Source organism: Poecilia reticulata, chromosome 12 (genome assembly GCF_904066995.2).
Source record: "Poecilia reticulata chromosome 12, P_reticulata-male-v2, whole genome shotgun sequence".
NCBI lineage: Eukaryota > Metazoa > Chordata > Actinopteri > Cyprinodontiformes > Poeciliidae > Poecilia > Poecilia reticulata.
In genome coordinates this window covers 15423469-15445177 of record NC_088841.1, presented here as the reverse complement: position 1 = coordinate 15445177, position 21709 = coordinate 15423469, and the positions used below count along the sequence as shown (strand labels likewise).

The 21709-nt window shown below is 41.9% G+C and overlaps 1 protein-coding gene across 5 annotated transcripts; it reads left to right on the top strand.

Moving 5' to 3' along the window:
* Window positions 1-374: 374 nt before the first annotated feature.
* On the top strand, window positions 375-21634 carry cplane1 (ciliogenesis and planar polarity effector 1). 5 transcript variants are annotated; one of them, XM_081613347.1, is made up of 50 exons: window positions 377-544; window positions 757-868; window positions 964-1099; window positions 1177-1296; window positions 1769-2001; window positions 2117-2220; window positions 2307-2463; window positions 2566-2669; window positions 2806-2988; window positions 3340-3589; window positions 3687-3887; window positions 3995-4749; window positions 4865-5055; window positions 5129-5209; window positions 5298-5462; window positions 6216-6380; window positions 6452-6683; window positions 6780-6916; window positions 7012-7229; window positions 7544-7708; window positions 7947-8088; window positions 8164-8273; window positions 8355-8504; window positions 8600-8711; window positions 8962-9265; window positions 9345-10403; window positions 11015-11148; window positions 11235-11320; window positions 11410-11459; window positions 11898-12126; window positions 12216-12530; window positions 12628-13278; window positions 13372-13535; window positions 13602-13680; window positions 13767-13836; window positions 14367-14501; window positions 14678-14746; window positions 14836-14906; window positions 14983-15208; window positions 15892-16157; window positions 16288-16387; window positions 16511-16681; window positions 16922-16964; window positions 17046-17177; window positions 17252-17293; window positions 17354-18509; window positions 19915-19970; window positions 20046-20213; window positions 20685-20818; window positions 21162-21634. In XM_081613347.1, exons 2-50 carry the CDS (start codon window positions 788-790, stop codon window positions 21332-21334), a joined length of 10275 nt encoding a protein of 3424 aa, XP_081469473.1. In that variant the 5' UTR covers window positions 377-544; window positions 757-787; the 3' UTR covers window positions 21335-21634. The 5 variants fall into 5 exon arrangements, 4 of the variants coding, with proteins under 4 accessions (XP_008422460.2, XP_081469473.1, XP_081469471.1 ...); XM_081613345.1 differs by having other exon boundaries at window positions 17252-18509; XM_081613346.1 differs by having other exon boundaries at window positions 378-544; window positions 15895-16157; window positions 17252-18509.
* The last annotated feature ends 75 nt before the right edge of the window (window positions 21635-21709 follow it).

Here is a 21709-nt window from a genome sequence, read left to right as displayed (position 1 = left end):
TTCTCAAATTCAGATTGCTGACAGGACTGAGAGTTCCTTGTGAAAAAAAATCTCCTTGATCAAACAAATCTGCAGTAGCTAAAAGATAAAATACACAAAGGTTGTGATGCTGGTATCTGCATTTAAAAGTCTTCTATTTTCGCCAGGATTTGAAAATAATTGCTGTGGTAGTATGCCGCCATCTGCTGGCAAAAAAGGAATGCAATGCTTTAGGAAAATTGGTGTGAAATCAAAGGAAGAAAACACAATAAAACACAAAGAAAACATAGAAGTGGTACTTCTAATAAAAAGTTTAAAATCAATACTTTAAACAGTCTTTTTTAGCTGGTCCTGCCTCCTCCTGTTGTTTCCCCCTGGGCACCAGCTACATCCGGTTGCGTTTCTACGGTAACGGGCCGTAGCTTCCTTCCCACAGGATCATGGGAAACCATTCTAGTTTACGGTGTGGAGGGATTTTCGAAAGATTTCAGCTTTATCTACGTTATTTCTTGAGATGCCATTGGAACATAGGATGCTCACAAGCCGTTTCATATGGGTTTAGTCGGTGAGTATACCTGCTTTGGTTAAAAATAATAACGCTCTAATTTACTGCCTCCGCTGACCATCAACACATTTGGCTAGGTAGCTAACATGAACGGTTAAGTCTGGTTTGTTCGGCTCTTTGTTTAAACTAACAACGCAAACAATAACTCCTCGACGTACTTAAATGCATATTGATTTTATTAATCAATGACTTATTGGTTTACTCTTTCTCAGTCTTTTCTGAAAGAGTCATTAGGAAAAAGAGATGGAGCTGAAGTTGGAGGTTGTTTTGTCGTCTAGCATCAAACGGAAGAAACCATGGCCGCGATTCTGCTGGCTTGGACAGGTGATGCGTGTTTTCCGTTGAGAATAAATAAAAGATTTTCCAAAAAATTAAAAAGAATTTAGCAAATAACATGACCTTGGGACTTTTCTCCTCAGGAAAAGGAGTCTGTTTTCCTGTTAGATGACAAACGGATCAGTGAAATCAACATGATGTCTGGTCGTACCAAGAAAAAGATGCCCAAACTACATCCTTTGCTCAGCAGTGTGGTGAAAATGACTTCGTCTCACAATGGTAAGTTTAGTCTGATCATGCAGAGAAACTCCAATACTACTGATTCTAATCATTCGTTGCTGTTATCCTTTTATCAGGGATGTGGCTGTGTGGACTTTTGGTGTCAGGAGAATTGTTTTTGTGGAACAGAGATAAAGATTTACTGAAGACTGCAACAGCAGTGCCAGAAGTAGTTCAGATAATCAACTCTGCTCAAGGTTGGTGCTGCCTAAGACCCTCATATTTAGCCAGAGAGGTGAAATTAAACCAGAAAAGACTATTGGATGTCAAAAAATTAAATTAGTTGTTACTGGAATTGATCATTCTTGTAATAACGACCTGCAATATATAGTAAGATATATAGCGCCTTGGAAAATAAATCACACTCCTAGAGCTTTTCCAAGTGTTTTCACTTAACTATTGCAATTTGCTGTACGGGGTCTAATTTGAGGGCATTACAATTAACAGGGGAGAATATAAATTAACCATTCCTTTCATAGTTTTATTTCTAAATCAGTTTCTGAAACATGTAGTGTTTTCCGTCTACTTGCGGAAAAGATCATCGGGTAAATGCTTTTGCGAGGTCCATCATTTTTTAGGTCGGCATCTCATTTACTTAATTTTACAATATTTTTTGTACTTAATAAACTTAATAATTAATTCATGGTGAACTTGTTTTTGTTTTCACAGGAAACTCTCCAAAGTTGTGTCTTCAGGTGTCATGCGATGGGACGAGGGTTCTTCTGGCTGTCATTACTGGGCAGGTGTTCCTGTGGGAGTGCACAGAGGGGAGGGATTTTCCGGGCCTGCGAGATGGCGCCGTCAAAGGGCGGTGGGCTCATTTACTGCCGCTTGAAGAAACCATTTTGCCATCTTCAAATGATAAAGAAGCATCCCAGCACATCATCTTTGTAAAGACAGAGGTCCACACTGAGAATTAAATACATCTATGTCTTATTTTGCACCATGATTCAATTTTGATGCCCCACTCTTATCTTGTATTGCCCTTACACTTTGTGTGGTATTCATTTGTTCTAGATTATGGATGATATTTGCTTATCGGCATTTGTTTTCACCTCTGGGAAGCAGCTTGTTGTCACTATTCTAAAAATTCAGTGGAGCCAAGGTCGTATGAGGGTGGGGTGAGTAAACAGTGATATCATTAAAGTGATATACCAGATTTTCATTTATGATTTAATGAAAGAAAGGAGCACGTTTCTCTTTGCAGTTCGGTTGGTTACAGCATACGGTGGGCTAGTAAGACATACCCCATGTCTCATCTGTGCCCACCCTGCCAGCCAGTGAAGTCCAGAGGGGCCTTGGTGCCAGCGTTCTCTCCAGATGGACGCCTGTTGGCCATCGTACTGAACCAGAGGAAGCCAAAGGTTGAAACCAGGCCTTTCTAATACATTTCTGACTTAAGAGCTCTTCTACCTACTAATGAGAGCAACTCCAAAAAAATATGTATGTTGTGTTTTTGAATCCAGGACACACAGGTTCTTTTTGTGAGCACACAGAATTTTGTTTCAATCTCAACTGACCTGGGAGGATGTGGAAGTAAGAAGCTGGATATCCCATCAAAATACGTCAGGTCAGCATGTGGAATTTTGCAATAGAATAACTTATGCAAAATTTAACTATCTGCCATCCATCATACCTAGACTGTTATTTTTTTAAGTTTGTGTCACAAGTTTACAACGTGTTTGTGTTTTGCATGAACCTGTCAGATCCTACTGGGTCAGCAGTGTCAGCTGGTCAGCAGAAGGCCTTTTCTTTGCCTGCGTCTTGAAAAGGGGCTCCCTGCTGGTGTTGGCTCGCCTAGGCGGGCTTCTCACCCTGACGAGTTCTGGTTGCAATGTGGATTTTGGTCCTGCGCACTTCCTGCCCCTGCATCCGCTGGTCACTTACCGGTAGATTTAAATTTGAAGCTATTAAGTTTTTTTTTTTTTACTTGTTATTAAACAACAAACTAAAATGCATTTATTTGAGCCCCACATAATTACTGTACAACTGTTCAGTCACAGTTAAATGATACCTTGCTTTTAATCTGAAAAGTGTTATATACCTTATGTATTTATGGATATACATATTATTGGCTGACATTCATGCAACACATTTCAGATTTTTACTTGTAAAATGAAAAAGAAAAAATATCTTTAATTTTCCTTTAGTATTTTCTATCTCTTATCAGCTACAGTATTTTGATGTACAGTGAGGAATGAATGTGTAAAGTTTACCATGACTGTGCTTCTTCCTTACAGACCACCGCTGTCTGCAGAGAACAGAGAAGCTTCTCTTTCCAGCTCCAGCTTGTCTGTGCGTGATCTCCTGAGGCAGCGGTTTTCCGTCACCTGGCATCCGCGGCTTCCATATCTCATTGTGTCCGACGGCTACATGGCCACAGTTATGAAGGTGCAGGACAAACATTCGCCTGGCCTGTTCCTGAAGGCACTTCTAAAAGAAACCTACGCAGATCTTGAGAAAACCAGCTGCAAATTAGAAAAATCCCAGGTAGTTATGGGTGAAGATTTCCTATAGCTAAGGTGTCTTTTTTTTTTTTTTTAATATGTCCTTGACTTACTTTCACCATTTGTATCTCTGTTTGCAGGGTCATGTGAAGGTTTGGCTAGAGTCTGTGTCTTGGTTTAATTCAGACTGCAGCTTTGAGGAGGTCAGTGCTGCTGCTACATGTCAGCCCAAAGCGTCAGACTCCACTAATTCAGCAGCAACGGATCCAACCAGGCTGCCGCTTTTCCTGCAGGACCAGCAGATGCTGGGTGGCACCAAGGAGCTTCTTGAGAACATGCAGGTATTATGATTTAAATTTTGCAGACAACATAGGATATTTGATTCTATGGAAGAAGGTTGATTTTGTTAAGGTAGATGTTTTAAAGGACCTGTTTTGTCGTTTTCTAGGCTCTCTTTGAAGAAGACTCTGATTTAGAAGGACTTCCTGCTGGTTCTCATAGGCAGGAGGGAGGCCGTTTGGAGTACGCCTCCATGTTTGACACCCTCCATGCTGTGGACACTCACAGTGAATTTGGAGTCCATTCAAATCACAAGAGACAACCAGAGAAGAAGACTCGTCTGCACTCTGAGCTGGGGAAAATTCAAAGGAAGCTTCTCACTGCTTGGGCTTTTGCCATGTCAATAGGAGATGCAGTTGAACACAGAGTTGCTCTTCTGAAGCATACGCTTTGCTGCGTGGTTTGGTTTGCCGCACTGCTCCACTTGGTGCCCCCAAGAGAAAAAAATAGCCCTGCTTTTGGACGGTTGCTCCACCTCGTAAAAGCTCTCCTGTCGTTCCTTTATTGGGACGGCTCTTCCTCGGGTGGACAGCACTGCTTGGGGCTGATGGTGGAGTTCAGTGAACGGATAGTGCGTCTTCTGCTGACCCCTCAGCCCGACGTCCGTCTGACTGGCCACTCCCTTGTATCGTCTCAAAGTTTGTCCAGAATGATGCAGATCTTACGCCTGATCTCAGATTCTCTTGACCACACTTACAGCTTAGAGCAGAAAGCTTACTGGTCTTCTGAGGAGGAGTTTGTATCGTCTCAGCCGCATCTGTGGTGTTCAGATGTCCACCATGTTTCTCTGCTGCAGGATGTGAATGCAGACCCATCTGCCTTTGAACATCAGGCGTTACCAGTTCCTCAGCGGCCTTCGAGCAGGTACGCACGGCTTATGCTGTTGAGTTGGCTCTCAAATATCGGATAAAAGATTATTTGAGTTCATGACTGTCTCAAAAAGCTGACAGCCACTGTTATTTAAAATGTTTCTGGACAGATTGCTGGGAGTATGGCAGCTTGTGTATGATGTAGCTCAGCAGTATGCAGAGGAGCTGAAGAGGTTTAAAGACTGTGATGGCTTGGAAGAAGAGGAGCAAAAGCTGTCTGTCATCACATCCCAGATCCAGACCGCTCTGCAGGCAACTGGAGAAAATCTGGAAGAGGGTCGATCACTGCTGAGTTACCAAGGTAACTTGCGTGGAAGGTTAACATTTTGTAAATGTTGACGTTAATATTTAAATGTACTTTATTATTCTTTTAGGTGAGCACCTTTTCCTCTGCGGCTTGTACTCTCAAAGTATCCAGATGTTACGGTTACAGATCTGTCAAGAGGCCAGCAAAGGTAAGGACTATAGCTTCGTTTTTAGGATTAACCATTTATTCGACAAAGCCATTTTAAGTTCAAATGATTTCATGATTCTTTCTCTTAGGCGGCAACCGTAGTGTCTTCCAGGAGACGCGCCTTTGTCTGGCGCTCCTGTATAGTCTGTTATCTCAGTACCAGCTCAGGGAAGCCCAGGAGTTCGGGGACCACATGGCTCAAATGATTTTGCTCAGAGATGGAAGCCGGACTGACAACATCAGTTGCATTTCAGGTCAGATCTAAATAAAAGTAGCTTCATAGTCTTAGGCCTCGCACACATGCAGCCGGGTCTTTTTTAAAAACAAAAATCTCCGCCATGTTGTTCAAAAAAATAATACCGTAAATCCAGGATTTGTTTCAGAAAAGTTTTCATCCTCATGAACATGCACAAATACGTCACTGAATGTTGTTTTAAATATGACAAACACATAGGGTGCAGTGTAGCACATAGATAAAACCTATATCAGCCAATCAGATTGCTTCAAAACAACCACAACTTTTTGTGGTAGTTTCGTGGTGCCAGGAGGTTCCTTTGTGTGGACATGTATATATATATACATATATAAAGAAGAATATAAAGTTAATAAAAACAAGGCAAGGGCGATTGAGAATCATGTCAAATGTGGATATACCGGCGCACTATTTGTTGCAGAATGTGTGTGTGGGACGCTAACTCTCCATTTTCCCATGTACACATGGAGACTCATGTAAACACAGAGTCTCCACTTTGGTAGGAGTTTTTACAAATAATTGCTTTTAGTGACATTAAACAACGTTTTCGTGCGCATGAAAGGCTAAAAAACAAAAATTTATTTGTTTTTCCAGACATCTGGCTGTGTAGATTATGCCTAAATGTGTATTCTGTCCACACTGAAGACACCATAAAATTGTTTTTTTCTAGTTATACTGTGATACTGTGTGAAAGAAGTCTAAGTTAGAGGAAAATAAACTTTATTTTTCTTTCCTTGGCTTTGCGCTGCAACAGATCCTCTTCCTTGCCCCTGGTTGCCGATTGATCTTCCCAATGATGCTGCGTGTGCAGTAATTCAGGCCCTCGGACGATTCATGGCCGCTTACTTCACCAACCAGCCGCTCTTCATTCTGCCTGCTCATAATGTGGCAGTCCTCCCTCCTCTACACCTACCCCTCGGTGTGTTTCTGAAAGTTTCAGTAGATTCTTTATGAATGCTGCGACATGGTGACACCTTGATTCTTCTTCAGCCTCGAGTATCGGCCGTTTGGTGTCCCTTTGCCAAGAAGAAGTGGCTAAAGCAGTTCGACAGCAACACCTGTCGGAGGTTTGGACGGTGAACTATGCTCAGGACTTGCTTTTGCTGGGGGGTCTCCTGCCTGAGGCTGTGTGGCTGGCGTCTCATCTGGGCGACTGGAAAACTGCAGTGACTCTAAGCCTGGCCTACACCAATTACTGCGCAAAACATTTTGACTTTACTTTGTAAGTTTAAAAGCACCAAATGCGCAAATAATGAACCGTGTGGATGAAATGATCATATTTCTGTTAGAAAACATTCAGTTTTTGACTTTGTGACAGGATCAGAAGGAGAGATTTTCTCCTGCCAGCAGAGTTGCAGCCAGAAAGCATTTTTCAAGCTGAGCTGCGGGGTCTTCTTGGCAGCAAAACCGATTTGCGAGAGAGGACTGATAAAGATGGGAATGACAGCTTTACAGGTTGGAAAAAAAACAATTATTAGATAAAAGAGCTCTGTAAGCTGTAAGGCTGAACGTTTATAGCTTACATTGGTATTTTTTCCACATTTTCTAAGATCCGATGGAAGGAGAAGACTGGGAGGTTTTACAAGCTTCTGCGCATGAGATTCTGAAAGCTTCAGCCATGGCTGGAGTGAATGTCATGTCATTTCCTTTGTCGACCTTGCTGGACAAGGTTAAAGACATGTGCTTGTTAATGCCTTCATTGGTACCTGATGAAGTGTACCTACCTTCGCCACCTCTGTATTGCCCGCAGCCTTCTCCAAACACACAGGTACAGTACTGAAAATATCTAGTTTTATTTTTAGTTGGTTGACAGTGTTCAAAATTCAAACTCAAATATTCATACGCTGTGAGCTTTTCTCATGTCACACCCACGTTTTATTGTATGACAGCAATGTAAGAAAATGCTCAATTGTGAAGTGAAAGTAAAATGATAAATCTTCTGGTCTTCTGTTGATCTATCACTTTGTGTCCTTAAAAAAAGTTCCAACTTGTGGTTGTAATGGGAGAAGTTGTGAAAAAGCACAAGGAGTTTAGAGGGTCTAATCATGTAACAAGGTTAGACATTGGATGTTTTATTTTCAGGACCAAATGGGTGCAATGGGGCCATTTGCTGAACTTGTTTGCCGCCACAAAGTCTCCGGAGTTCTCCAAAGATTACTGTTGCTTCTGAGATCTGCCCATTGTTGCCGTCCTGCTGCACGATGGTACATCAATCGCCTGCGGCGTGCTAGACACATCCTGCACAAGGTGAGTCTCTAAAAGCTTTAGTTTATTGTTATGTGGTTAAAAAAAGGCTTTAAGTAGTTCTCAATTTCATTTTTTCCCTTTATTTTCTCTTGAGATAAATAAGGAGGTTGATTAGTTGCTTATTCTTCACAGTCTTTTAACTCGTTAAGATAAAAAAAAAAATCCTAAATATTGACAGAAGCCAATTTTTAATGTTTTTGATGTATTCAATTGCTAAAATATCTGGCATTGTCTGCAGATCAAAAAGAAGTATTCCTACCCATCAGCTGCTCAGGAGGAGAAAACTTTACCTGAGGGACTAATGAAGTTGATTAGCCGTCCTGGATTCTTCAGTCGGGATTCTAATAAAAAACTGGACCCTGATACTATCCAAACCATCAGTAATACAGCTACATTGAAGCGAATAGAATGAGAATAGCGTAATATCATCTTAATCATTATTTATTTTCCACAAGTTTGTTTCAGAGAACTATGCGCTTTATGCTGGATGCTTCATGTCAGAGATCAGCTCTCCCTTCACTGCAGGAAGTATCAGGCTACCAGACAACGTGACGGAGGGGAAGCGGTATTACAACAATGTCACCTATAGAACGTACTTGTTAGATTTGTCCTTACTGCTGAAGGAATGTGTACGCTTGTCTTTTAGATCTCAGACGATTCACTAGGAAATTCAGCCAATGTTGCCGCTCTTCACTGGGCTTGTCGTCTTCTGCCTTTCACTCACTTCCTCAGTGAAGAGGAGGTCCTTCAGGACGTAATGCTCAGTCTTCTGTCTGAGCTACCTCCTGTCTCCTTGGTAATGTGTTCTCATTCTGTTATACTTTTAAGAGCAAAAAAAGGACTTATTTTGAGTTAGAATTTTTTTTTATCCTTGGTTCTTCTTGTCTGTAGGTGGCAGACATGCTGGTTCAAGCCTTTCCACAGGAGGAAGAGTCGGTCAGGGTGTCTTTAAGAGAGAAGTATAAGTTACTGCTGAAGAGACTTGGCCACTGCAAACTTCTTGGTAAAAATGCTTCCTTAAAAGGCTGTGGGCAGGTTTTAAATGATGAATAAATCTAACTAGCTGTTGCTCTCAGACATAAACCTTGCTTATCTGACGAAAGCATTTATTTTGTAATTCAAAGTCGGGAATTTAAAAGCATATTGGGGCAACGTGAAAGGTTAACTATAACTAAATGATGTTTGTGTTGCAGCCACGCATGAAATTGGGGCCATATGATCCCCCCTTTTTTATGTTTCCTTTTATTTTCCAGGAGAAGACGGGGAAGAGTCGATGATGAGTTTTATTCAAGACAGAAAAAGACACAGAAGGAAACATTTGGCGCGATTGCAGAGGCACTTGGCCCGGCCTGTTCTCCATCTGTGGGAGAAAGTAGAGGAACAGAAGGACAGAGGGGGACGAAATGACACGGCCACGTCAGGGCAGCTGTCCCTGGGGACAACTGTGGGCACCAGGACCGCGACCGAGCTTAATCAGCCAGTGCTCAGCGGTGCAGACACAGCAGAGGATACATCTGAGACCATCTCAACCCAACAGCACCGTGCAGCCGTGAGCAGGTAGGAGAAGTGAAGAAGACAGAATCGCTGCTGTTATCTGTTTTTTGTTGGTTTTCTTATTTTTACTTTGACTTTGTAGGAGCAAGAAAGATGGACAGAAGATGACATCTAAGACAGACAGTGTCCTTAAAGAAAACACCAATACAAGTGGAGAGAGAGAAAAGGAGCAGCTTATTTTGCCGGCGGTCGGCTCCTGGGAGTTTGAGCTGGAAGACGAGGAGTATCTAAATTTCCTGGAGCTTTTCCTTGGCTACGTCCTAGAGAAGGAAGCTGCTGATGGGATGGATTGTGGCGATGAGATCCCTTTGCTCAAAGGCTTCTGCTCTCAGCTACGGGAGAAGGAGTTGCACTCTCTGACATTCGATGTAGTCTCAAGTATACATCGTCGTCAAAGAGGCGGGCACCATCTGGAGAGGAAGCACTTGGGGAAGCCCCTGTCGGTGTTCAGAGCAGGCTGTTGCTACAAACCTGTGAAACAAGACGTGATGCCTGACCCACAGACTTCTTCCGTTTGGAGTGAAGCTCCCGTTTTCAGGAGCAGCCTTTCTGTCAGGCGGAGAACCGAGAAGCAGAGAGGTTTGTTCGGCCACCGGCAACAAAACGTCTCTTCAGCAAGACTGAAGGAAGCCAGTGTCAGCTCTGATACCAGCTTTGTCCAGAATGCCTTCACCACGGATAACCCCTCCCCCGGCTTCTCGTCGTCTGTTGAGGCTGTGACTGACTTACAGCAGGGCCTGGATCCGGAGTTAGAGGCCCGGTTTCCAGAGCTGGGCAGGCTGCTGGAGTGGATGGTGCGCTGGGCCGATAGAAGGATACTGTTGGGGCATCATGGCAACAAGAAGAAAGACATGGCAGACGAACAAAATGAAGGAGTTGTGATTCGTGTAAAAACCGCAGCACCTGCTATCCTTACCTCGTTAAGTTTGTTGGAGCACAGGCATGCTGCTCAACCCCAAACTGACCACTACACCTCCTACAGCCAAGTTCCTGAAATGCAATGGGCTGTTCCCCCTGTGCCGCATTCGGGCGTTGAACGGAAGACGGAGAGAGAGAGCAGCGTTGATACTGGTTACCGTGGATCCACCAACACTCCCATCACCGGTCCGGATCATAATCTGCAGCGAGGAGAGGCTACCCCGTGAGTACGACATGTTAGCAAACCAGTCCTGACGTGGCACTGGGCTATTTAGATGCAGAATATTGGTTCCTTGATCAAATCTGGCTACAAAATTGGCTATGTGTGTCTTGTGCAGCTGTTTTTTTATTATTATTATTTCTAGATTTAAAACATTTGGGAAATAAAATATATACCAGCACTGAATATGATTTTAATCAGGTTTCATCCTTTTGGCTGACAACCTTTTTCCGCAACAAGATTAATCGACTGCATTGCATTTATTTGTATCTGTATCCCAGTTGTGCCACATTTTACTTTGTGAAAAAACTGTAAAGCATTATAAAATATAAAACTTTTATGACACAAAGCATTATCTATGAAAGCCACATTTTGTGGTTTTAACAATTCCATAGAGCAAAGTTTTTCATTGCTCCAAAACACAAGAGAACAATAAAATCAAGTACTTACTACTACCTATAGTAATATTTACCACTTTTATTTCAGTATCAACACATAATTTAGCAACTAGTACATCTCTAATAAAAATGTATGCTGTTTGTTTTTTGTATTTAGCAAAACGGCATCTCCTGATTTTTGCAGGATCTATCCTCTGTTGTTTCTTTTTTCACCAGCTCTGTCTCAGACGAAAGAGAGGAGCCGATGTTTCCGGCTGATGAGGTTCAGTTGAGCTTTGATTCTCGGCAGAGAGAGCCACATTCCCCACAGCAGGCCTTTGATGACTTGGATGTTGCACCTGAAAGAGAAGGTTTGTCAAAACACGAGACAATAAAATAGCCGTGTAGTTTTTATCATCCACTGGAAATATTTATTAGAGTGCCCGTAAATTTGCAGACAGAAGCGGAAACGGCAAGAGCGTCGAAGTGTTACTTTCTGATTCCGTTCAGGATACCTCTAAAGACGTCTGCTCACCTGAAATGGTGATTATTACTTGTTAATATTGGTCATATTTATTTTTCACTTTGTTAATACAACAGAGATCATTGTGGTATTTTTTTTCTCTTTTCAGAGTTTAAAGCTTGAAGACCTCGACTACTCAGTGTCTGGTTCATCGCCCCAGTAAGTTTCAAATGCAATTTTACTTGGTGCATTCAAGTCTGGAAAAGGACTGAATTTAACTCAAACATTTTTGAGTATGGGTTTTAAAAAAAGGAGAAGAAATGGAGCATGATCATTTTTCTATTCCAGGCTCTATTCATTTTCTTTTGGTGTATTTGATCTTGTTTAAATGTATTCTTCCTTCCTTGCTGATTGTTGATTTGAATTTGTAATGTGGCAAAGTCTCAGCAACTTGCATATTGTCAAATATTACTTTAGTCTACAAATTAGTTTATACCCACATTTTCTACAGTGGCAATTGCAAAGAGGACAATAAAACACAAACTTTGATGACGCTTTTCCAATTTATAGATAAAAGAAATGGACAGACATTGTAAACCTGCTGGAACTGAGTCATCATTTTTGTTGTTGTGCTTTTTTTTTTTTTTTTCCCCACAGATGTCCTCCCATTAACTCAGAACCTGCTCCTTCAGCCATCCACCCTAAACCACCTCCTCCTGCAGAATCTTCTGATTTGGGTGGCGTTCTGCTCCCCAACCCTGCTGCTGATCAGCCACAAATCTCCCCAGCTGGAGCGCCCCCTGCTGATGCCGCAACATCTACTCTGCCTTTGATATCTTCCACAATGAGACAGCGTCTGGGTGAAGACTTATTCAGATTAGTTCAGGTAACGAAAGGTTGAACTGAAGATAAGACGTGGGACTAAATAAATGAAGTAAAATCTCTATACTGAAGGCGCCCGTTCTGTTTTTGCAGCACATCAACTACATGAGTCTGAACGAGGTTCTAGGAGCTACGTTTTCCAGTCTCCAGATGGCCCAGCAGAACTCCTTACAGCTTAATATGAATTTATCTTCTGCTGCCAGAATAAACCCTGAGCCAAATGCTTTTCCAGTTCAAACTTCTTCCACCGCTGCGCCTCAGACACAGACCTGTGTGCTAAAACCAGAATCTAATGAACCACAGCTGAATCAGATCGGGTCATATCATTTTGCAGCCCAGCCTGTCCCGAAGGGAACAGGACTCGGACTGCATCACATCAACCAAAGCCAACTCACCAGAACCGATAGTGTAGGTGTAGCTTTTTAGGTATTCTGGAGATTGTACATTCTGGGTTTTTGTCTCTGACTCCAAGCTGCACTCACACACTCGTTGTTTTGGTTTTCAGGAGATTCAGCCCCTCTCTGTTCAGGCAGAGTCGCCACAAACTCAGCAAAGAGGGAAGAGGAGACTGATCCCATCTTCAGACGGTCTCCTGGCCACTTCTGATAGGAGTCAACCTGTTCAACACCAGCCGTATGACAGCAGTGTACACACTGGCTCTGCTGCACAGATGTCGGGTCTGAAGTTACTTAAACTCCATCACATTGCCATGGCAGGGTACAGTGCCCGACACTATGCCGCTCAACATGCACGGGCTCCTCACACGGCAAACCTTAAGTCCAATCAGCCCAAAGCCACACACTATGATCAATCCACTTGGAAAAAGAAAGGTGGAGAGCTAAGAAATGGGTTCTCTGTTCAAACTAAGCATCTCCTGTTTAATCCTGCGCACGCTCCAGCTCCGAGGAGCTCTCACCCGCTGACGGGGCCGACAGGACAGTTCTTCGCTCAAGCGTTCCCGCTACATCCTGCTGCTTTTCCGACTCAAAAACCTGCACCGATGCAGGGCCTTCGTCTGCTGCAGTTACGGGATGCTCCGCCTAGCAGGTTTAGCTTCCCTAAACTAATTACAGCAGCAATTCCTGCTGTTATTTCAACTCCAGTGACTGAAGTTTCGATAATTAAGCTTTTACACATTGAGTCTGGACCCAAAATGGTGAGCAGTTCCAATGTTCTTCAAAGCTTTAAGATTGATCAGAACCAAACTTTGTATACCCAAGTGTTTTATGCATATCTATCATGGCTACAGATGGCACCCCAGAATATTCCTTCAAAACAAAAGGCTCGTCTTACCATGGAGTTGACAACAACGAAAAAACTGAGACAGGATCAGATGCAGATACCAAGACCGGATCACTCTGATGAAGGCATTAGAAATCTAACCAGCACCCCCTGCTTGAGTTCAACTAAAAGGTAATCAAATATAAGCTTTTATAGCTGTTTGCTTTCTTTTACTCTTTTTGCATTTTTACTCTACAGGCAGAAGAGAAGAGAGGAAAAGCGAATTAACATAGAAGTCTCATTCCGTCCAAATGACTCCATCATCCCAACAAAAGAGGTAGAAGGATAACAATAACTTGAGCAGAATGTAGAAATACAAATGGCAGCTATGCATACACTATCTTTGTCTCAATATAACTTTAGGCAACACAAATCAATGAAAGTGAAGATGCTACAGTAGCTGAAGAGATCAGACCTGCACAGGATGTGACAGGTGATCACACAACAAAGAACACTTTTCTGCTTAAACTAATACCTTGGTGCCCATTTCCAGTGCCGTTAAACCACCTGTCTGGATATTTGTTCATCTATTTTCCTTTAATCTTGATGTTCTTCCTTCTAGCCTGTTAGTCCTCCTTCCATTTGTCCATCTGTTTGTCCATCCATCCTTCCAACCAGTCTCTGATTTTTGCATGTTCCATATTTACAACCTGACCACTATAAAAAAAATATCTGCCTTAGATTCTTGAGAAACGTTTCTATTTATACTGAAAAAAAACACACAAAAAAACAAACTAAAGACTCTAGAAATTGAAATCTGGAGCAGTATAGATTTTATGTGTAGAGACTCTACATCTGCATATTTAGTTAAGAAAAAGAAAAAGGTTTACCATACATTTTTACAAACTGAACTTAAATACACGTGAACCGAATTTTCTTGTTTCTTGTGTCAAAGTTCTCAGTCATCTGAGAACTTTGTTTTCTGTTTTAAATCTTATTTATTTTCTGGTCCTGTAATCCCAGGCTCCGCAGACCATTTGCTGACCGGTCAGAGATTATTAGACAAGGTTTTCTCCACTTCTGCCGAGCTCCATGCCTTTGCTTCCACAAGTAAACGCCCTCCGGAGTGTCACGATGCTTTCACCAACACAGAGCCAGGTGATTTGCAGATATGACATGGACATTTATTGTAATCAAGTTCCTACTGATTCAGAAATACCAAAAGTTAAGCTAAGTTAAGTTAGATTTAGTATATTTTGCTAGAAACAATTCAAAATGCAAAATTGTTTAGACTACAATTTATCAATATAACGGATGTAAACTTGTTCTTTCAGCTGTTGCTCCCACACTTGAGAACAAATCTATTTCTGTCCAGACGTCTACAATGACTGGCAGCCCAAAGAGTAAGCTAATGTGGGATGTTGCACAACTTTAATGTTTTTTAGTGGATAGAATTAAAAATTCGGCTTACGTGAGTGTTTTTTCAAACTAGTGCAAAGTCCATGCAATTTCCCAGAAGCTCCTGTTCAAGTGGAGAACCAGCAGAAATCAGAGACGTTTCTGGTAAGAGTCCTCTCAAACAATGCATGTATACAAAAGGCTGTAAATTTCACACTTTTTTGTTGTTGTTATTTGTCAGGGTCTTGGTAGACGCCAGTTCATAAGTGTCTTGGATCTGGAAGATGTGAGGCAGTCTGAAGATTTGCCGCCATGTCCTGGCTCAGAAGCAGCAGATGTTTCTTCTTCACCAACTTCTGCTCAGCTCCATGTTCTTGCCACCACTGTCATCAACTCAGCTGCTGAAGCTGAGGCACGATCCTCAGTTCCAGTCGCAAACAATCTTCAGGAACCCAGATCTACCAGAGGTTTCTTGCAAACAACACTCATATCCCTGAACATTTTGTCACATTGCAACCACAAACGTCTTTGTAATTTACTGGGATTTTCAGCAGTAGAACAACACAAAATAGCGTGTAATCCTGAAGCTATGTGCTTTTCAAAATTCTTTTTTGAGAAAAATGTGGTGTACTTTGCCCCCTTTACTCTAAATAGATTTTCTTTAGCATGAAAAGGACAGCTGATCTGGCTTAAAGGGGATTATGAAAGGTGCTAAGCAATATTCCATAGAAAGTACTTCAAGTAAAACTTTTCAAGAGTGCAGAGGACTTGAGATTGGGCGGAGGTTCACTTTCCAGCCTAGCATTTGTCCTAAACATACAGTCAGCGGCACATTTGAAAGGTTTGTATCAAAGCCTTTTTATGCGTTCGAATGATCCAAAGTTCAGAGTTAAATCCAATTAAGTCTGTACATTAGCAAAGATTTAAATTTTCTAATACGTTTTTCCCTTCTGCTCCACAATTATAGGCTACTTTGTGTTGTTAATCTATCAGATAAAATGCCAATAAAGTGCTCTAAAATTTGTGGTTGTAAAATTACAGGATCTGCTCAATGGACACAAACACTTTTTGTTTATCTATCCAATGTGTCTTAAAACCGAGTTTCTTTCTCTTTTATCTGCTTTTTTCTCACAAAAATCCGATACCGGAGAAGTCCTTGAGGTGTCTCTTTCATTCAGTCCCTCCGAGCCCGCTAGAGCTGCAGAGAGAATCACCTTACAAGATGAAGCGTTGGAGGATTCATCCGCATCTGAAATCTGTCGAGCCATAAAGGCGCAGAGCCTCGTCCCTGACGGAGCTCCTGCAGCGCCTGCCACAGCCTGGTTCTCCTCCCGCCTGTCAGAGATGGACTCTCAGTTGGCCGCTTTACAGAACATTGCAGATAATCTTGAGATGGACTTTACCAATTCAAGAATGGTACATAAGAATGTTTTGTAGAAGCTGCCTAGATTTTTTTTCTTAAACATGTATAAATTGGCTTGCATAGGCTGCTTTCGTTTTGTGAAACTGTCCGCTTAATTGTTCCATCTCTTTTTCCTGTGTGCAGCTGGTAAAAGCAATTGAAAAGCTCTCCTCAGGCCAGGAGTCTGATCCAAAAGCCACCGCGGGAGTAAAAAAAAGCGTCAGACTCTCTGTTCCACTCAAAGGTTGGATCAGAATCTGTTTACTTGTAATATAAGTTACTGCTCCGTCCCTTATTCAGTTTACATTATTGCGATTTTAAAATAAATTTTGCAAATCTATAAAGCTTTTATTATTATTCCCAACAGCTCCGGATCTAGATCCTTTACGAGCATCGAAGGAATGTGATGAGGCCAAAGAACAGGAGGCGGAACATGTGCTTCATGACAACTCTGGGAGTTCTGCAATAAAACCGTCGCGTCACTATTCAGCCTCTCCTTTCAGTCAGAGTAGTGGTCCACCCTCTCTTCAAGCTCCAGGTTGAAATGCAGCTTATTTAAATGTCTTTGTTGTCTTCGCTGATGCACTTGTGTTACTCCATTAGTCTCATCAGATGGATTTGGGGAAAACTGATGGTTGTTTTTAACCTTGATCTGTCAAGATGACAAGTTGTGGTGTTGGGTCTTTTTAGTAACATGAGACTTTATGGTTTTAATGCAATTATGTGTTGTTAGAGGGATCTGTTTAAAAAAAGTAACTCTGTAATCTTTCATCCACAGGAAAAAAAGAGCACTTCTATGAAACCTACGACTTATCTAATGAGTAAGTTTATCTAGACCTGGAGTCTTAAACCACATAAAACATCCTTTTTTTAAATGGTGTTTTGTATTTCTCAATATGTAGAGAGGCAGATGGAAATCTGAGTCAGACTGGGTTATCCGACACTATGGAAATCTTAGACGGCTTGGTCAAGGAAGGCTACTTATCGCCCTCTGACTGGGATTTGGAGCGCTCTCAGACTTCACATAAGAACAGGTACAAATATTTACATGTTTTGTACTATTTTAAATGGGGATACTCACCCATCTGACAAATAATATGGCCCTCAGGAGGCAAGACCAGAGGGAAGATAGCTGGACATTAGAGAAAAGGTTGCTTCCTGAGGAGGAGATGAAGGACCAGAGGGAAGATAGTTGGACATTAGAGAAAAGGATGCTTCCTGAGGAGGAGAGGAAGGAGCTGGAAGGAGCCGTTGGGAGGCAGGACCTGAGGGAACATACCTGGATCTTAGAGAAAAGGATGCTTCCTGAGGAGGACAGGAAGGACCAGAGTGAACATACCTGGACATTACAGAAAAGGTCACTTCCTACAGATGACAGGAAGGAACTGGAAGGTGCTGTCAGTAGGCAGGCCCAGAGGGAACATAGGAGGGCATTGCAGAAACGGTCGCTTCCTACAGAGGACAGGAAGAAACTGGAAGGTGACATCAGAAGGCAGCACCAGAGGGAACATAGGAGGGCTTTACAGAAAAGGTCGCTTCCTACAGAAGAGAGGAAGGAACTGCAAGGAGCCATCGGTAGGCAGGACCAGAGGGAACATAGCTTGGCATTACAGAAAAGGTCGCTTCCTACAGAGAAGAGGAAGGAACTAGGAGGAGCCGTCAGGAGGCAGGACCAGAGGGAACATAGCTGGGCATTACAGAAAAGGTCGCTTCCTACAGAGGAGAGGAAGGAACTGCAAGGAGCCGTCATGAGGCAGGACCAGAGGAAACATAGCTGGGCATTACAGAAAAAGATGCTTCCTACGCAGGAAAGGAAGGAGCTGGAAGGAGCTGTCAGGAGGCAGGACCAGCGGGAACATAGCTGGACATTACAGAAAAAGACGCATCCTGCAGAGGAGAGGAAGGAACTGGGAGGAGCCGTCAGGAGGCAGGACAAGAGGGAACATAGCTGGGGATTGCAGAAAAGGTCGCTTCCTCCAGAGGAGAGGAAGGAACTGCAAGGAGCTGTCATGAGGCAGGACCAGCGGGAACATAGCTGGACATTACAGAAAAAGACGCATCCTGCAGAGGAGAGGAAGGAACTAGGAGGAGCCGTCAGGAGGCAGGACAAGAGGGAATATAGCTGGGCATTACAGAAAAATACGCTACCTGCGGAGGAGAGGAAGGAACTGGGAGGAGCCGTCAGTAGGCAGGACCAGAGGGAACATAGCTGGGCATTACAGAAAAAGATGCTTCCTACGGAGGAGAGGAAGGAGCTAAGGATTTGGATGAGACGGAAACAAAGGGAAAGACTGACTGCTTATAAAAAGCACAGACAGAGCCTGAGGGACAGGGAGCGTAAACCATTCTGTGGCTCTTCAGCAGAGGTGGGAGATGTTTGCCTTTGTTTCTGGATGTGATATTAGGCCTGTCACAATAGAAAATTTTGCTGAGCCATTAATTGTCTAAAAAATTATTGCGATAAACGATAATATTGTTTCAAGACCTTTTGACATTGATTTTATGGAAATGACTAATAATGCATGCTATTTCCTGCCATAGATGGATACACTTTATTCTCAAACGAACACATAACACTGGAACTGATAAACTAAATAAACAAAACAACCAAAAATAAAATGGATTCGGAGTCTCCATTAACAAAAAACGTACTTGAATAAAAACTAAACAACATAAAGCCAAAGTGGAAATAAATACTGCATTCAACCAAGAGTGCAGAGTCTGTATACTATATTGCCCTTCAGTAATCACTAGATTTAGATAGAGAAGATGGGCACATTAGACTACCTAATGCAATAGTTCACATTACACAACTTTTTGCCCCTATTTTCCCCTTTTGACAATCGTAGAACGTTATCCGATCCAAGATTGTCGCTGGTGATTTCGTAACCGATCATCCTGCAGTGTATGGTGTGTTAAGGTAGATCGTCGTGGCAGCTCCGATCTAAATCAGGGGTTTTCCCCGACTGGGAGCTTAACGCAGCCTGTTGAATGTGACAGGTAGCCAATCAGAAAGCGCGAATTCTCCTCGATGCTTTCTGAGGGGAAATTACGGAGGGGAAGCCCAAACAGCTGAAACGGCGCAACCCGAAGTCCAGCGGACATTGGAGATGATATGTAGAAACAACATTAATATTTATTCAACATTTCGTGCAAAGAATATAGAAATGACAAGGAGAGAAGTTGGAGCCAAATTGCTACCGTAGTTGATAAACCCGTTAAGTTTTCAGCTGTTCTTCGTTAACGTGACATAAATAAGTTATAATGATTTTCATTCAGTCAGGACTTTGCGCTGACTTTACCCACATGTATCACAGGTAGATTGTAGTAAAACATTGATTAATGCCTGGTTTTAAAATTTGTTAACTGGACTTGTAGCCTTTATTTTGTGCCCATGTGGCTGGACACAAACCCCATCGAACCGTTATACCTAGGATTTCTGGGCTAATGGGTGGTCTCTCAGGTTTTGGAAATGGGCCGACAATCGGTCCGACAACTCGTGTAGTGTGCGCTGGACATTAGACTAAGGAAATGAGGACGGGAGGGTCAGTGGAGAGCACCGGAGCTGAGCCTTTTTTCATTCAATGTCATCAACAGAAAGAAATAAAGACGATAAAACCGATAATTAAAATGAGGTCGATAGGTTTAATTTATCGTGCGATTAATTGATTTATCGTTTATCGCGACAGGCCTATGTGATATTACAGTTTGCTTTGAGCAATACCGTTGTTGGCAATAACATCTGCATTACTACTCCCCAACTTTCCATAGCATTTTCCAAACAGAAATACAGCAAGCATTTGGGGTAGCAGAGAGGAAAAAGAAAAGTAGGTACCCATATACTTTGAGCCACATGAGAACATGCTTGCCTTTATAAATTGTACTGTCTAATTTCTTATTAGGTTAATGCTTCTTAATCAGTACTTTCGAAGAACAGAAGAGGCCTGCCATTTGGCCAATGACTTTCTCACTTCTCGTGTTGCCGGGTCAAGTTCCTCCCAGCCTTGTGAAGGTCCATTTCTCTACAGCCCCTGGTTGAGTTCGGATCCACCTATTGACCACCCTTTTAGGTATCCTGGGCTAAGAAATAAATCTAGCATATGAAATCTCAAAACAGTAATTAAGGTAGATTAATAACAAACCAGCTAAGAACAAAGATCCCAACCTTCCCGGAAGTGAACTAGATTTAGTAAAAAATTTTGAAAATTATCAAGAGAAAGTTTGTTAAACAAAAATTATACCATGAAAAGTGATATTTACCTGTTGAGTTCAAAGTTCATCAATCAATAAACATAATTGATGATTCCATGTTCCTGTAGTCTGCTTGCTTTTTAAGTGATGACTCTGGGGATGTGGCTGAGTAAATGAGTTAATAACTTTCTGCGCAGTTGGGAACAATAAATTGTTTTTATAGCATTGAACTTCCAGCCTGAGATAATGAGCTTTCAGGCACACCAACATATAAGATAAGAGTATCTTATTTTGTAGACAAGCTTGTTATGTAGTATGGTAATAAGTGTAGTATTTTCTTTTTCTTGCAGGCCTTTCAACATATCAGCCACTGATAAAAAAAGTTTCAAGTCTCAGACAGGAAGTTCCCCTTCTCAGTTATGTTATTCTGAAGACAGTGAATATTCGCATGATCTCTGCAGAAGACTGAGTCTTCATCGACCAGGTATCATTATCACCTGTTGTAATATGATACATACAGTGCTGTGATGGGATTTTGTTTCAAGGATGAAGGTGAGAACTAAAGACTCAAACTGTACATGGACCCAAGTGCACTGCTAGCTGTTATAGTGCATTATAGGATATGTGATATTGCACAGTATTAAACTTAGTGGTGGGCCGTTAACAATAAAAAAAAATGAAGTTAATCTGTAAGCTGGTTGGGGTCCACCATCCTTGACATAGCTGCTCTAAGGTGTCACACACATTTTCACAACATTGTCCATGTTTATTTTTCACTTACTTGCATAAAAATGACTGTACCTACATCATATGTTTTCTTGTTGCAGTACTTTCTTTGCCAGAGGACCAACTATCTCAGGTAACGAGGGGTGGTATGCTCAGCAACACCAGTCAGTCAGAGATGAACTGGCTGGATGATATCTCTGACAGCGCAGGAAGCAGCCTAAGCATAATAGACTGGGCTCTCATTAAAAGGATGGTGGATGAAGAACATGGTTAATGTTAAAAATAAGAATTATTATTATTATTTAAAAAAATAACTGTACAGTAAAATAGGTTGTAAGGTACCAGAAGTGCCTAATGGATACATTGTATAATCTGAAATATAAAATGGTAGATTTTTTCTTAAAACTTTTTTTAGTCTGACATTCGTTCCCGTTTATATTTGTAATGTCTTCAGGTGGTGTTTTATATTTCTATATTAATAGCCTTGTATTTTGTAGCCTCCTTGACTGCTTTAAACAGCTCCTTGTATTTTTCATTTTAAATCTGTGATTTAAATAAAGTACTTTAATAATAAGCCTTTTTAACAGAGTCCCATACTTTCATTTTTTATGTACAATTTAGTATCACATCAGTACATTATTACACAACA

What these genes read in the sequence shown, in the direction of transcription:
- cplane1 (XM_081613345.1), top strand. Translation starts at nt 788, where the DNA reads ATGGAGCTGAAGTTGGAGGTTGTTTTGTCGTCTAGCATCAAACGGAAG. An exon ending in TTGAGTCTGGACCCAAAATG is followed by an intron (nt 13,279 to 13,371) that starts GTGAGCAGTTCC and finishes TCATGGCTACAG; the next exon opens with ATGGCACCCCAGAATATTCC. An exon ending in ACCCTCTCTTCAAGCTCCAG is followed by an intron (nt 16,682 to 16,921) that starts GTTGAAATGCAG and finishes TTTCATCCACAG; the next exon opens with GAAAAAAAGAGCACTTCTAT.